Raw genomic sequence first — 17,379 nt, 5'->3', positions numbered from 1 at the left:
ATTATCTGTAATGGGTTTACACAATCTATGAGCACTAGACTAAATGGTTCTTCACAAGTTGATATAATATCTCCTACTATCTTTGTTATAAACAACAAGTCACTTCTAATTTATACATGGAACTAGAATAGATATTCTCTAATAAGCTGCTCAGAGGTGAAATTTCACATGTTTGGGTCAGGTGGGACCAGAACCCATGCCCTCTGGCTTAGAAGTAGGGCCAGTACCATGACACCACATGTGCATGAGCTATAACTTCGTTAACTCAGTTCATATACAAGGATATTGCCTGCAGGGGCTCAAGTCTGTTGTAAAGCATCAACTGAGCTCAGACTGATTGGATAAGATTGTCCCTTGTATATTGTGGAGGAAGGGAGGACAAAGTAACAAGGAACCCTTGAAGGCCAAAAAACAGCAAGTCAGTTCTGGTGTAACAAAGGAATATTAATTAGGTTCGCGCAGATTCAGGTATATCTACCTAATGTCATATTTATTGGCATCCTGAGCAGCTTTTATTTTCATTTACTGGATGTTTTCATATCACTGTTTTTGGTCACAAACTTTCTCTTGGGATTATGATCACACTATGCAAACCTGATTTCAATTTCAAGCCTCATGAAGAAAAACAATACACATTGTTATTCACAACACTGACTTCAAAATGGAAGTCCAGTATGACCAGTACATTCATTTCCAAAAATGACTGATTTTTAAATGTTTTTTCACTCTGAGGTGACAGACTATTCCCACTACCTTAACTTACTTGCAAACTGAATTTCACAAGATTCCAGCACAAATTGACACCAGTTTGAATTGTTCTACTGTCCAACTGCAGGTTTCTCACTTCAGCAAGCCAAGTTTAGAGATTAACCCATGAACATCTGTTTTGAAGTCAGACTGAAAGGCCAATTAAATGACTTAAGTGGCTGATTAAGGGCTGCTTTACATTATAGTGACATTTGCTTCTGTTCTTTGTATCCTGTTTTCTTACATGTTTTATGTGTGCAAACTATATCATGAAAATCTTTTACAATCCTTTTACTGAAGTATCACACTCTTGAAGAACCCACAACATAATCTGTCTGTTTTGTTCAGAAGAACAAGAATGCATAAATGAGCTTTGATGCAGTTTGTGCGCTGTGCCTAAAGACAGGTCACAGAGTCATAGAGATGTCCAGCACAGAAACAGACCCTTCGGTTCAACCTGTCCATGTTGACCAGATATCCTAACCCAATCTAGTCCCACCTGCCAGCACCCATACTATTCCTCCAAACCCTTCCTATTCATATACCCATCCAAATATCTTTTAAATGTTGCAATTGTACCAGCCTCCACCATTTCCTCTGGCAGCTCATTCCATACGTGCATCACCCTCTGTGTGAAAAAGTTGCCCCTTAGGTCTCTTTTATATCTTTCCCCTCTCACCCTAAACCTATGTCCTCTGTTTTGGACATCCCCACCCCAAGGAAAAGACTTTGTCAATTTGTCGTATCTATGTCCATCATGATTTTGTAAACTTCTATAAGATCACCCCTCAGCTGCTGACACTCCAGGGAAAACAGCCCCAGTGTTTAGCTCAAATCCTCCAACCCTGGCAACATCCTTGTAAATCTTTTCTGAATCCTTTCAAGTTTCACAACATCTTTCCGATAGGAAGGAGACCAGAATTGAACACAATATTCCAACAGTGGCCTAACCAATGTCCTGTACAGCCACAACATGACATCCCAACTCCTTTACTCAATACTCTGACCAATAAAAGAAAGCATACCAAATGCCTTCTTCACTATCCTATCTACCTGCAACTCCACTTTCAAGGGGCTAGCAACCTGCACTGCAAAGTTTCTTTGTACAGCAACACTCCCTAGGACCTTACCATTAAGTGTATAAGTCCTGCTATGATTTGCTTTCCCAAAATGCAGCACCTTGTAATTATCTAAACTAAACTCCATCTGCTAATTCTCAACCCATCTGATCAAGAACCCGTTGTAATCTGAGGTAATCTTCTTCACTGTCCACTACACTTCCAATTTTGGTGTCATCTGCAAACTTACTAACTATACCTCTTATGCTCACACCATTATCATTTAGATAAATGGTGAAAGGTAGTGGGTCCAGTACCAATCCTTGTGGCACTCCACTGGTCACAGGCCTCCAGCCTAAAAAGCAACTTTCCACCATCGCCCTCTGTCTTCTACTTTTGAGCCAGTTCTGTATCCAAATGGCTAGTTCTCCCTGTATTCCATGAGATCTAACCTTGCTAACCAGTCTCCCATGGGGAACCTTGTTGAACACCTTACTGAAGCCCATATAGATCACATCTACCACTCTGCTATCATCAATCCTCTTTGTTATTTCTTCAAAAAACTCAATCAAGTTTGTGAGACATGATTTCCCATGCACAAAGCCATATTGACTATCCCTAATCAGTCCTTGCCTTTCCAAATACATTTATATCCTTGTCCCTCAGGTTTCCGTCCAACAACTTGCTCACCACTGATGTCAGGCTCATTGGTCTAAAGTTCCTGGCATGTCCTTACTACCTTTCGTAAACAGTGGCACGATGTTAGCCAACCTCCAGTCTTCCAGCACCTCACCTGTGACTATCGATGATACAAATAGCTCAGCAAGAGGCTCAAAATCACTTCTCTACCTTCCCACAGAGTTCTAGGGTACACCTGGTCAGGTCCTGGGGATTTATCCACTTTTATGCGTTTCTAGACATCCAGCACTTCCTCCTCTGTAATATGGACATTTTTCAAGATGACACCATCTCTTTTCCTACATTCTGTATCTTCCATGTCCTTTTCCGCAGTAAATATTGATGCAAAATACTTGTTTAGTATCTTCCCCATTTTCTGTGGCTCCACACAAAGGCCGCCTTGCTGATCTTTGAGGGACCCTATTCTCTCCCTAGTTACCCCTTTTCCTTAATCTATTTGTAAAAACCCTTAGATTCTTCTTAACTCTATTTGCCAAAGCTATCTCATGTCCCCTTTTTGCCCTCCTGATTTTCCTCTTAAGTATACTCTTACTGCCTTTATACTCTTCTAAGGATTCACTCAATCTATCCTGGCTATACTTGACATATGTTTCCTTCTTTTTCTTAACCAAACCCTCAATTTCCTTAGTAATCCAGCATTACCTATACCAACCAGCCTTTCCTTTCACCCTAAAAGGAATATACTGTCTCTATACTCTCGTTATCTCATTTCTGAAGGCTTCCCATTTTCGTGCCGTCCCTTTACCTGCGAACATCTGCCCCCAGTCAGCTTTTGAAAGTTCCTGCATAATGCCATCAAAATTGGCCTTTCTCCAATTTAAAACTTCAACTTTTAGAGCTGGTCTATCCTTTTCCATCACTATTTTAAAACAAATAGAATTATGGTTGCTGGCCCCAAAGTGCTCCCCAACAGACACCCAGTCACCTATCCTACCTTATTTCCCAAGAGTAGGTCAAGGTTTCCACCTTCTCTAGTAGGAACATCCACATACTGAATCAAAACATGTTCTTGTACATACTTAACAAATTCCAAATATAGACTGGGACTGCCATAGTGTTAAGGGTTTAGATGGAAAGGAAAGTTAAAATCACATATTGTACTCCCTTTACTCTCTTGCCTTCCTTTTTATCCTTCCTGTAGCATTTGTATCCTGGAATATCAATCTGCCAGTCCTATCCATCCCTGAGCCATGTCTCCATAATTGCTATGATATATCAGTCCCATGTTCCTAACCATGCCCTGAGTTCATCTGCCTTGTTTGTGGACTCTTCATCCTGAGCAGTTCTCTTGGCAGTATTTTTTGTTAGTGGTTGCCTGCTCATGCCTGACATTCTTAGTTGCCAGGGAGAATGGTAGGTCCCAAATTGACCTCAGGCAGAATGCGAATCTGATTTGCACTCTTGGTATATTCTGAGCCTTGTGCCAGACATCTCGACAATTCAGCAAACTGGTCCTCTAAAGAATGAGAACACAGTGCTTTTGGCCTTGTGGCCACTTCAGTCACTTGACTCATCCACGAGTTCCTTGTCAGACATTGGGCTTGAATGTATTGAAAAGTAATGGTGTTTAAAGGACTCATCCTGTTATTAATGTAAAACTCAGCCTCAATTTGCAGCAAAGGAGAAAGAGCCTGTGAGTTACAAATAGCTACAGACAGCTTGATAAATTCTGCTGTTCCGTGAATACCTTCATCAAGAGAACCTCACAGTCATTAACCTGCCCATGAGTGTCGTGTACTTGCAGCAGTTATACCTATTAACTGTCTATAAGCTAATCACAAAGTTGTATGTAGTAGATTAGATTAGATTAGATTACTTACAGTGTGGAAACAGGCCCTTCGGCCCAAAAGTCCACACTGCCCCGCCGAAGCGCAACCCACCCATACCCCTACATTTACCCCTTACCTAACACTACGGGCAATTTAGCATGGCTAATTCACCTGACCTGCACATCTTTGGACTGTGGGAGGAAACCGGAGCACCCGGAGGAAACCCACGCAGACACGGGGAGAACGTGCAAACTCCACACAGTCAGTCGCCTGAGGCGGGAATTAAGCATGAAAGTGGCATCATGATTGTCAACGACTGTGTATTAACTAATATGACCTTGAAAGTGTCCAAATAAAATATGGAATCCCATATGTTAAGGCAATTAATTATTACTGGAAATTCTAAAAAACGTCAAGTTTTAAATGTAAATTTCTTACCTTATTTTATCCAGTCTCGTTTGCCCTCTTTTTGCTTCTCTATTTTGACATTGAATTCACCATACATAATTTTTAAGTCCTTTGCAATCCTTTTTCGTGTCATTGCTCCATAATTAAATCTCATCAGCACCACGATCAGCAGTGGTAAGCCCCTGAACAGAAGTTGCCCTTACTATGATTTTACAAGCTCTTGCTTTAAAAAAAACACTGGACAAAGTATTTTGATCATAGTGCAAGAAGAAGTCCAACTAACCGTGCAGTGATTGTAATGAGATCAGCCAGGTAGATAACATAGAATTTGAGTTCCCTGACTGGGGCTGTTAACCTGGTCCAATCAGGGATCCCTGGCTGACAGATAAGGACAGGAATGTTCCCTCTGACAGCTGTTTCTGAGGGAGCTGGATCAGTGTCAAGGACTCTCTGTGTATAAATTAAGAGTGACCATGGTGGGATATTGGCTTCTGTGTGGAGTTCTTTCAGTGATGATGAAAGAAAAGCATGCTCCTGGAGAAATTCACTCACACTGGGTTGTCTTTGAGTAGGGGTAAGTATTTCTGGCAATATGCTGTTATTTGGGAAGATTGACTTGTTTGATCCTGCTGCAATGATAGGACCCAGGGTAAATGACATTGGGGAAGATGAATAGCAGTGAATAATTCTCCTGACAGCTTTTGGACCTGTGGCTTTTTCAGCTATTATGAGCCTTTTTTCCCTGAGGCGCCAGATATTAAAACCTTTTAAGAGTTGATGGGTTAGCTTAAGGAATGTTATGATCACAAGCCTCCTCTAATTCTGAGATGCTATTGATTTTACTCAGCAATACCAAAGGAATCTGTATCAGGATTTTTGACTCAGTTAAGAAGACTGACAGAGGTTTGTGACTTTGGATTTACCCTTAATGAGACACTGAGAGACCATTTGGTATTTGGGATTAATGATGTAACCATGCAAAAGCATCTACTAGCTGAAGCCTAACTGGATTTCAAACAGCCATTGTCGTGGCTGCTGGTATGCGGACTTGAGACAATAAAAGAGTCTCACTTGACCTAAATGGAGTAAGAGAACTCATAGGCTAGTAAACAGGAGAGTGCATACCCTTGAAAGTCCACCTACATCTGATTTGGAACAGTTAAATTGCTGAGCAACATCCAAATCATAACCAGTCAGAATAAACTTTTGGTTAAATGGTCACCCAGTTCTAATGGAGGTCAGTACTAGCACAGCCGTTTTAATGATCGCGGAACCAGTCATCAACAAAATTTACTCTGAGCTCCAGCCTTAAATTTGTGCAAGACCATGGCTAGACTGAGAACCTAAACCAGGGAACCTTTAAAGATTAATGGTACAGCATCACTTCCTTATGAGAAGTAGCTGTTTCAGTTCCCACTGATTTTAATAATCGACTCAGGCCCAATCCTGATGTGGTGGAGTTAGTTGAGAAAGATTCACCTTGATTGGCTCAACATTTTTCAATTGGAAAATGGCTGCCTGAGTAAAGTCCTAGTTAAATACACAGACGCTTTTCAGGAATGTCTAGGGGCTATTAAAGGAGCCAAGGCCACCATGCATGTTGACCAGGAAGCTATTTCTTGATTCTGCAAGCCCTGTTGAATGCCATTTACTTATGGGCAAAAGTAGAGGCAGAAATCAGAGGACTGGAAAGCAAAGGAATCACCAAACCAGTCCAGTTTGCAGAATGGGAGCACCAGCCCAATTGGTAGGTTTGCCTTTTTGGGGATTTTAAACAAATGGTAAACGGCTTTTCACAGTTGGATAAATACCCAATCCCTTGCATAGACAAGTTATACGCAAAGGTAAAAACAATGACTGCAGATGCTGGAAAACCAGATTCTGGATTAGTGGTGCTGGAAGAGCACAGCAGTTCAGGCAGCATCCGAGGAGCAGTAAACTCGACGTTTCGGGCAAAAGCCCTTCAGCGGGAATAAAGGCAGAGAGCCTGAAGCATGGAGAGACAAGCTAGAAGAGGGTGGGGGTGGGGAGAAAGTAGCATAGAGTACAATAGGTGAGTGGGAGAGGGGATGAAGGTGATAGGTCGGGGGCGGGGGGGGGTGGAGTGGATAGGTGGAAAAGAAGATAGGCAGGTAGGACAAGTCATGGGGACAGTGCTGAGCTGGAAGTTTGGAACTAGGGTGAGATGGGGGAAGGGGAAATTAGGAAACTGTTGAAGGCCACATTGATGCGCTGGGGTTGAAGTGTTCTGAGGCAGAAGATGAGGCGTTCTTCCTCCAGGCATCTGGTGGTGAAGGAGCGATGGTGAAGGAGGCCCAGGACCTCCATGTCCTTGGCAGAGTGGGAGGGGGAGTTGAAATGTTGGGCCACAGGACGATGTGGTTGATTGGTGCGGGTGTCCCGGAGATGTTCCTTAAAGCGCTCTGCTAGGAGGCGTCCAGTCTCCCCAATGTAGAGGAGACTGCATCGGGAACAATGGATACAATAAATGATATTAGTGGATGTGCAGGTAAAACTTTGGATGTGGAAGGTTCCTTTAGGGCCTTGGATGGAGGTGAGGGAGGAGGTATGGGCGCAGGTTTTGCAGTTCCTGTGGTGGCAAGGGAAGGTGCCAGGATGGGAGGGTGGGTTGTAGGGGGGCATGGACCTGACCAGGTAGTCACGGAGGGAACGGTCTTTGCTGAAGGTGGAAAGGGATGGGGAGGGAAATATATCCCTGGTGGTGGGGTCTTTTTTTGGAGGTGGCGGAAATGTCGGCGGATGATTTGGTTTATGCGAAAGTTGGTAGGGTGGAAGGTGAGCACCAGGGAAGTTCTGTCCTTGTTACGGTTGGAGGGGTGGGGTCTGAGGGCGGAGGTGCGGGATGTGGGCGAGATGCATTGGAGGGCATCTTTAACCACGTGGGAAAGGAAATTGCGGTCTCTAAAGAAGGAGGCCATCTTGTGTGTTCTGTGGTGGAACTGGTCCTCCTGGGAGCAGATACAGCAGAGGCGGAGGAATTGGGAATACGGGATGGCATTTTTGCAAGAGGTAGGGTGGGAAGAGGTGTAATCCAGGTAGCTGTGGGAGTCGGTGGGTTTATAAAAAATGTCCGTTTCAAGTCGGTCATCATTAATGGAGATGGAGAGGTCCAGGAAGAGGAAGGAGGTGTCAGAGATGGTCCAGGTAAATGTAAGGTCAGGGTGGAATATGTTGGTGAAGTTGATGAATTGCTCAACCTCCTCGCAGGAGCATGAGGTGGCGCCAATGCAGTCATCATTGTAGCAGAGGAAGAGGTGGGGAGTGGTGCCGGTGTAATTACGGAAGATCGACTGATCTACGTAGCCAACAAGTTATACGCAAAGCTGGCGGGAGGGTTATCCTTCAGGAAACTGGACATGAACCATACGTATTTGCAATTGCAGTTATATGAGGATTCCCAGAATTCTGCTACAATAAATACAAAGAGAGTTTGTGTCAATATACAAAACTGCCATTTGGGGTATCGTCAGCCTATGCAATTTTTCACTGGATAATGGAGAACATTTTACCAGCTCTATCCCCAGGTCTTCATTTATCTAGATGAAATGTTAATAACAGGGAAAACATTAAGGAGCACATAGAGAATGTTGGTCCTTAGACATTTCTCCCAGGCAGATGTACACCTTAGAAGAGATAAATGTGCATTCCAGGCACTCTAAGTAATCTACTTAGGCTACAGAATTGACAAGACCAGATTACACCTGTTGGAAGATGAAGTGAAGACAATCAAAAGATGCCCAGTTCCTATGTCTGTACCAGAGCTTGGGTCTTAAGACTGGTGAATTATTATGGAAAGTTCATATGTAACCTGGCCTCCATCCTTGCACCTTTGCATCAACATTTTTAAGATGGTCAGCCTTAGAAATGGTCACGTAGTCAGGCCATAACTTTCAGGGAAGTGAAGAAACATTTATCAACCTTTAAGGTGTTGGCACACTATGATCCCAATGGTAAGGAATGCCGAATAATGTATGTGTCCATGATCTTGGCTAATGCAGAACGTAAATAGAGAAGGAAGGTTTGGGAGTTGCATTTGGAGTTAGGACGTTCCACCAATACCTTTATGGACATATATTTGTCATAACAACAGACCACAAATCCCTGCTAGGTCTGTTTAAAGAGGACAAGGCAGTGCTGCCCATAGCTTCAGGCCAAATTCGGTGGTGGGCTGTAATACTAAGTGCGTATAATTACAAGTTGGAATGCCCGGGGATTCCAAGTAGCAAATGCAGATGCATTTAGCTACCTCCCGCTGGTAGGTACACCAGCAGTGGTACCGCAGCTGGAAGAATCCGTAATGGCTTTAAATTTTCTGGACACACTTCCAGTCGCAGCTGGCGATCTCAAACTTTGGACACAGAAAGATCTGGTCTTGGCAAGACCGAAACAGCTGATGGTGTTGGAGAAAACCGAAGGGCCATCACAAGCAGAATTGAAACTTTTTAGACCCAGAGAGACGTGGTCAGAGGATGGCATATTATAAGGGGGAGCAAGAGTGATTTTCATGAACAAAGGTCACTGCCAGATACCGGTCGAGCCTCCACCAGGCTCAAAAAGTGGGGCGCTGGAAAGGCACAGCAGGTCAGACAGCATTTGAGGAGCAGGAGAGTCGATGTTTCGGGAAGAAGCCCTTCATCTCAGGGTCATTCAGAAGTTTCCAAAATGAAGATGTTGGCGCAATGCTATGTTTGGTGGCCACGATTGGACGTAGACATAGTCGTATTGGTGGTGCATGCCCAGGATGTTCTGGTACAAAAGGTAAATATGCATACTAAAATGTTTTGCACCAGAACACCCAGATCCCCCTGCCTTTCAGAACTCTGCAATTTCTCCCCACTTAAATAATAGACTTGTTTTTAATTCATCCTGCTAAATGGGCTATTTCAAATTCCATTAACCAGATCTTTGTCCATTCACTTAAGTTATCAATATCCATTTGTAGCTTCTTTATATCCTCTTTGTTATTTACCTTCTACCTATTTGACACTCACAAATTTAGCAGTTGTACATATGAAAGTCCCTTCATTCTGGACATTTATGTGAATTGTCTAAAGTTGAGGCCCCATCCCTTTGGTACACCTCTCATAGATCTTGCCAAACAGAAACAGATGCCATTTACGCCTGGTGCTTTGTTTCTGTTAGCTAGCAAATCTCTCAATGCCAATATGTTAAACCTCATGCCATGAACTTTTATTTTTCACAATATCCCTTGAGGTGTCAAAAACTATGAAATGCCTTTTGGAAATCTCACTCCAGTCCATCTATCAGTTCCCTTTTATCCATAGCACTTAGCACTTCCTGAAAGGACTGTAATAGATTTGGTAAACATAATTTTACTTTCACAAAGCCCTGCCTGATTACCTTAAACTTTTCTAAGTACCCTGCTATGTTTTCCTTTAATAATTCTTCTAGCAGCTTCCATATGATCTGTAATTTACTGCTTTCTATCTCCCTAACTTTTCGAACAAAGGAGTAACACTCAACTATTTCCCAATTTAATTGAACCTTCCCTGAATCCACACTATTGCTATACTCACCTGCTCACTACCCACCTTCCACCATATCACCTTACCCATCCGGCTCTCTACCAACTTGCCTCCCTTGCCACACCTACTACCTGACTATTCTGCTGATCTACCACCCTAGGCAGCCATACCCACTTGCCACCCTTAAACACTTTCCCTCCGTGGCTTTTCAAGGTAGCTACAGGATAATTAAATTCTTCAGCTACCGGAATATAGTAGCTATTGCTACATAACGGAAGTGTGGCTGTTGTGTGGATACTTCCATGTGCTATTCTCCATGCTCTGTTTCACTGAGTCAATTCTGAAGGATTTTCCATCAGAACATCACTCAGATAATCCAGAGGAAGACAAGTGTTTATCTTTTTGGCTGATCAGAGTCTGAAATAGGATTTCTAATTCTGATGGGGAAATTTGGACCACTAATTGATAGTTGTCTTGCTAACCCTAGATAAAGTAATATGCTTCACAATCAACTCATTATCATAAATGCAGAAGTGCAGTTTTGAGTGTGTGCAGGGAGCACAAGAACACTGCAATGCAGGTTAATATCCAGCAGTGTTTTTCTGCTTGCCTGCCATGACTTCATCATCGGATATTTTCAAAAGTGACAAACACATCTTGACTCAGCTTTCCCAGGGTGCTACCACTGCAGTGATGCTGGCTGAGCATGTGAAACTCCCTCAGAACCTTAACGTGCCTGCCCCATACTGTTTGTACCTGGGGTCCTGTGAATATTGACAGCTTGGCACTGGCCCCTGCTGTGCTGCCTGAACAGCTTGACAGCATTCTAGTGCTCTGTCTCTATTTTCTCCAAGCATTTCTCTGAACTGATTCCTGTTTAGAAATCTATTGGTGTCAGTATAAAGGCTAGTTTGAGGTGAGAGCACTGTGGAAGAAAGCAACAGAGCAATTAGCATTGTGGTGCCCTTAAACTAATGTGGGCACATTATGTATATCCAGGAATGACTATAACAGAGAAGAATCAATTTGCTTTTGTGTCCCTGAAATGAACTTATCAGCATTGTCTTGTAGAAGTAACTGATGTCTATCTTTTAAGTGCTTAAACTTTCCTGGAAAGCATTGTCCTGCTGTGAACATCAAACAGTTGCATGAAGGATATTCACTGCTGCAATTAATTATTGCAATACAGCTTCCACAGCTGTTTGATTCAAGTATTTGTTAGCTGCATCTGTCTGCTGCACTTTCAATATGTATGTGCAATGCATAAAATGGGTATGAAATATCACACCCTGGACCTCTGCCCAATTTTCAAGAGTGAAAGCAGTTAAAATGATAAGGAAGTCACTATTAACTTGTCCGAAAGTTGTGCATTTTATATTTGCATTAAAACTACCACAAAAAGTTTGTGCAGTGATTGCTTCATGGATGTGAGGATTCTATGGTTTTAAACAAACTCTCAAACAGTAGTGCATACCCGAGAAAAATTACCTCTTGTGTAATTTTGAATTTGTATAATTTTAATCAGCTATTTAGCATTCCCCTGATGAATCAATGAACTTTGTAATATGTATGCTGGTTAAGTGCCTCACCTGCTGCCTGACAAGACTTGAAGGGTGATTTGTAATAGGTAGATTCTTCTTGGAGAATGGTTCTACGGTTTTCTAAATTAACCAGATTTTCAGGGAGGCAAATGTTTCCCACAATTGAATGAAGAGAAGTAAGGCTTTAATCCTATTTTGTTCCTGACTAGAGAAAATATAGTTCCTACTTATCAAAGATTATCACTATGAACATTTTTACTATTTACATTCAAGCTTGCACATTGTACAAGCCTATATTGTGAATTCATTTAATGACTGTGAAAGTGATATGTTAGAACTACTTGGTAGTTAACATCAATGTAGCCTTCAGATTGCTCTTTTTACTTCCATTTATGCCACTTCTCTCCCATTTGTTATTTTCTAACTTACAACAATACCCTTAAAATAACAGCCATTTTCCTTCAAACACCACATGAATTTAGAAACTGGCTGATCATTTCTTCATGCTAAGAATAAATTGGTGTAGAATAAAATAAATTATTGAACAGATTTATGTAACAAAAAGGCCATTCAACCCATCATGCTGACACCGACTGTTTGAGGGGCTACTCAATTAATCTGGATTTTCCCCCAACTCTGCAAATTCATCCTATTCAAGTTTTTATTGTTTCCTTTTGAACTTGTTGACTGTTCTTCCAGATCAGAATAACTTACTGTCTAAATTTCATCTTATCTGCTCTCTGTCTTTTTTATTCCATCAATTATCTTAAATTGGTGTCCGACTTGACAGTGGAAATAATTTCTTCCTATCTACTTATCTAAACCTTTCACAATCATGAATAACTCCTTTACATTTCCCATAACTTTTTTTGTTCTGAAGTGAACAACTCCTACTTCTCTCGACTTGTCACAGAATTGAAAACGCCTCATTCCTGGTACTTGAATGGTAAATCTTTTCAGTATTCTTTCTAAGGCCTTGACATGCATCCTAAAGTGTAGTGTCTAGAACTTGATGCAATGGTTCAGAATTTGCAATTATAATCTAATGATGTTGTTTATTGATGACTACCTAAAAAGTTATTATAGTCTTCACAGCACAGGCATGCATCACTTTAGTGTTTGATCCGCGTTGTATCCTGAACAAGTATCTCTGGGAGGAAGAACAAACAGTGAGGCCTTCAATCATTAGATTGCAGAACACTTACTGACCCACTCTGAGCTGAATCCAGGAAAGCATGTGATATAAGTTAGATTTGAAACACATGCAGAAAGCAAAATAAGGATCAGGAACTGTGGATGGGATTAAAAAAGAAGAAAGACAAGACAGATAGAAAAATGTAAAAAGAAAAACACTTCTGAAAAAATTTAATTTAAAATACAATCAATTAAACTGATTTTCATCTGAGGGAATATGTACCTATACATGTAAACTACAGTTTCCAGTCTTGGAGAAAGATTGTTTAGCAGTAACCATCAGAGTTTTAAAAAGTTAACTTCCAATGCCTGAGCCCTGACTTGAGGTACGCAACTCATACTTCAAGTTCACACTATTGTACTGACTTCAAACTCATTTAATCAGTGAGGACTGGAAAAATCCAGTGTTTGGAGGATTGGGTTATCTCTGACAGAAGTTGCAGTCTTATTTTACTCACTCATAACAGTGAACACTGGAGTCAATGGAAATTAGGGGAAACCTCCATAGTGGTTGAGATCATGCCTGGTGCAAAGGAAAACAGTTGTGGTTGTTGGAGGTCAGTCGTATTAGTTCAAGAACAACACTGAAGGAGTTCCTGAGGCCTTGGCTCAACCATCTTCAGATACTGGATCAAACAGCTTCCCTCTATCATATGGTAGCGAGTGGATTTGTTTGCTGGTGATTACACAATGTTCAGTGCCATCTCGGTTCTCTGATACTGAAGTGCCTGTTTCCATATGCAGCAAGAGCTAGAGAACATCCAAGACTTGAGAAATGGCAAGTAGGGTTTATGCATCAATTGTCTCTATTAAGCAAGAATTGAATCATTAGCCCTTGACGATTAGTGACATTACAATGATGAACCTCCACTATTATCATCCTGTAGATTACTATTGTCCAGATACCGAACAGGAAAAACATATAGATACAGTGATTGCAAGATGAGATTAGAGGCTTGGAATTCTGCAATAAGTAGCTCACCTCCTGACTTATCAAAGCCTGTCCACTATCTTCAATCAACTGAATATTCTCCACTTGCTTGGGTATGTGCAGCTCCAACAACGCTCAAGGCATTTGACACTAGCCAGGATAAAGCACCCCACTTGATTTTGGAACTCCATCCACTACCTATCCCATTCCCTCCCTTCATCACTGAAGCACTATGACAGCCAGTATCTACAAGATGCACTACTGTAGTCAGCAAGGTTCTATCAAAAGGTACCCTCATAATCTCAACTGAAACATGAAGACACAGTAACTTGCAGTTCTACTCCAAGTTACTTAACGTGGAACTATATTGCCGTTCCTTCAAATGTTGCTGGATCAATATTCTGGAACTTTCTCCCCAGTCATGTTGTAGGATATCCCAAGTGCCCCATGCTTGCAGCAATTCAAGAAGGCAGTTCACTAGCACTTTGATCAGGGCAATTACGATGGAGAACAAAAGCTGATGTAGATAGTAATGCCATAACACATCAACAAAAAATATGTTGTGGCTGAGAAGAAAATTTACTCCACGATTATTCTAATAAAGTTACAACTGAATTTCATGAACCATGACCATTGGGATGCTAATACTAAACTTGTTATCCGAAATAACACATCAGCTAGCAGACGAAATCCAAATCCTACAAGTTTGGGTTTTCCAGCAGTAATCACAATCTCAGCCTCCTCTCCTATGTATCAGTGGTCATTTTGGAGATGGGTGAAGTTCAAAACTTGGCTGGAACAGCCAAGCAATTTCCATCTATATATATTTACTTAATAGCAAATGGAATATTCTGCTTATTTGGTACATAATGTTAGCATTAGATCTATTAGCACTAACTAGCTTTCATCAAAGACTCTCTATGTAATGTAAAGAATGTTGCTTAAACCAAACCATTACTAGTTACAACCATCTAACTACTATATCAATGCTATATTTTAAAGGCCAACATCATCAATGGAGTCTTAAATCCATCTTGGGGAAAATCTCTGTCATAGTCTCACACATTTCCAACCATGCATTGAGCAGTTTGAAAGAGGTAGAAGATTTTGTGTGATTAGTACAAATATAACATTATCTTAAAGATCACTGGACTCAAAATCATATTTTTCTCTCTACAAATGCTGCCAGATCTGCTGAGTTTCTCTAGCACTTTCGATTTTTGTTTACCACTTCCCAGTATCTATGGTTATGTTTTATTTTATAACATTAAAATATATTTTGTTCATTAATACCAGACCACAAGTCATTTGCTGTTGTGAAGCCATGCCCACCATTAAACTGTTTAAAGACATTCTTTAAATGATCCTAAAAATGGAATGGGCTGCACTTGTCTTTTATTTGTCAGGCCAGATTCAAGGCCACATTGTTGATACATTAAGACACTGTCTGATATAAAAACAGAATAAAGGAGAAGTGGAGATGTAAAATAGGCACAAAAATAGACATGACCACTCACTTCATATTTTTTACTTTTATTTTACTATCTGATAATTGCTTAGATGCATGAATTTTATTAAATTCATATTAACAGTTTATAAAGCTAATGTATAGTAAAGAAACATCCAGAAAAACTCAGACTTTCTGCATAGGTCATTTCCTTGAGCTCAAGATATGTGACCATTCAGGGATTAAAGCTCAGAGGTTTTGACCACAATGGACTATTTCACTAACTGTGATATATTGTACCGCTGTCCATTAAATGGTAATTCATCTAATTAACCGAAGATAATTAATCTTAAGAGGGGCATAATTTGTTGGTACTTGTATTTGTTGTCATCAACAAAGAATGTACCAGATAAAGGGTACTAAGTTACCCACTAAGTTACACAACTACCTAATGAAGGAGCAGCGCTCCAAAAGCCAGTGCATCCAAATAAACCTGTTGGACTATAACCAAGTGCTGTGTGATTTTTAATTTGGTATTATGTTAGATTACTAGCCATGATCATATTGAATGGTGGAGCATGCTTGAAAGACTGAATGGCCTACTGCTGTTCCCATTCTCTGTGTTTATATCATTTTGAGTTTAGATTAGTGCCACATAAAGGGTTACTGCAGTTTTAAGTAGAGTTTATTTTTTAAATGGGATTCTAAATCAAATATTGTATTAATTTTATTTTTCTTTCTCTCACACAGAGAAAAGAAAGGCTAACCTATTGGACCAGCTTACCAACACCAGTGGGACTATAATTGGGATCACATCTTTCATTGTGATTATTCTCATTGTTATCTCTGTAATAGTTCAGATCAAACAGCCACGCAAAAAATACGTCCAAAGAAAACCAGACTTTGACCAAACAGTTTTTCAGGAGGTTTTTGAGCCTACGCAGTATGAACTCTGTTCACTAAAAGGAAAAGGGGCTTCAGCTGATCTAGGGGACATTGTCGATGATTTTGAGAATTACCATAAACTGAGGCGATCATCTTCTAAATGCATTCACGACCATCACTGTGGTTCCCAGATATCAAGCATTAAAGGTAGCCGTAGTAACCTCAGCACTCGGGATGCGACCATCCTCTCAGATATACAGCCACAGCCGGTGAAGCCCAGCGTCCAGTCATTAAGCAGGCGGAGTATCCTAGTCATGAAGCACAGCTACTCACAGGACGCAGCAGATGCATGTGATATTGATGAAATCGAAGAAGTTCCAACTACAAGTCACAGGCTATCCAGAAATGATAAGTCTGTCCAGCGGTCAGTACCAATTTATTTTTGATAAAGACTGTTCGTAAGCAAGAACGCCACAGTCCATATTTACTCATACAGTTAAATCTCTTTATTTTTTGCTTTCAATTGTCCTCTCCTTTTTGAGTGAAATATATCATGCATATATTGCGCAACTTTGAGTTTTATTAGCAGTTACATTAGCGAAAACATGAGGGAATAAACGTCTTTTATTAAGTACAGGAATACAATCCTTTTTCCGAAATCCCAAAATCTGGAAAGGTCTGAATTCTGAAGTTTTCTCCATGAAGTTTTTTTCTCCATAACAAGGTTGTTTAGTGTGCAAACAGTGAACCCAACTCCACACCCATTCGACCCACATCAAGCTGTGGGCATGGCCCAGCACTGGCAGATGTCAGTTCTGTTTGCTGTTCGATAAGATTGTTTTAATTTCACTGTTAAACTGTCACTTATTCCAAAATACGAAAAATTCTGAATTCCGAAAACCAGCTGGTCCTGAGGGTTTCGGATAAAGGATTGTGTATCTGTATCAAATAGAATTGACATTTACAAATGTTATGGGGATTATCAATTCCCCTGATGTGGTATACATCCATAAAGATCAGCTTTCTGATAGCTGATCTTGGGTGGAGTGATTGACCTCTGAGTTAAAAAAGGGAGAAGTTGTTAATCATTGCTCTCTATTCAGTCTTTTTGGAAAGTTTGCAACTGCAGGTGTCTGGTAAAGTTGGGATTAACCTGGAATAATTTCTGCCCACACCCTCACCATCCATATGTC

General features: G+C 40.9%; 1 protein-coding gene across 2 annotated transcripts in view; it reads left to right on the top strand.

The window, feature by feature from the left end:
- The window catches only part of neto1l (neuropilin (NRP) and tolloid (TLL)-like 1, like), a 223,954-nt gene that overhangs the window by 172,076 nt on the left and 34,499 nt on the right, over nucleotides 1-17,379 (top strand). For both annotated transcript variants that reach the window (XM_043688455.2, XM_043688456.2), the window contains exon 9: nucleotides 16,052-16,610. In XM_043688455.2, the coding sequence (XP_043544390.1) occupies nucleotides 16,052-16,610 (559 nt within the window). The remainder of the gene's footprint in view (nucleotides 1-16,051; nucleotides 16,611-17,379) is intronic.

The sequence above is a fragment of the Chiloscyllium plagiosum genome, unplaced genomic scaffold, assembly GCF_037043375.1.
Source record: "Chiloscyllium plagiosum isolate Xiang-an unplaced genomic scaffold, Cpla_swu_hap1 HiC_scaffold_4, whole genome shotgun sequence".
Lineage (NCBI taxonomy): Eukaryota > Metazoa > Chordata > Chondrichthyes > Orectolobiformes > Hemiscylliidae > Chiloscyllium > Chiloscyllium plagiosum.
Note: the sequence above shows the minus strand (reverse complement) of the source record. Positions and strands in the feature narration are given on the sequence as shown.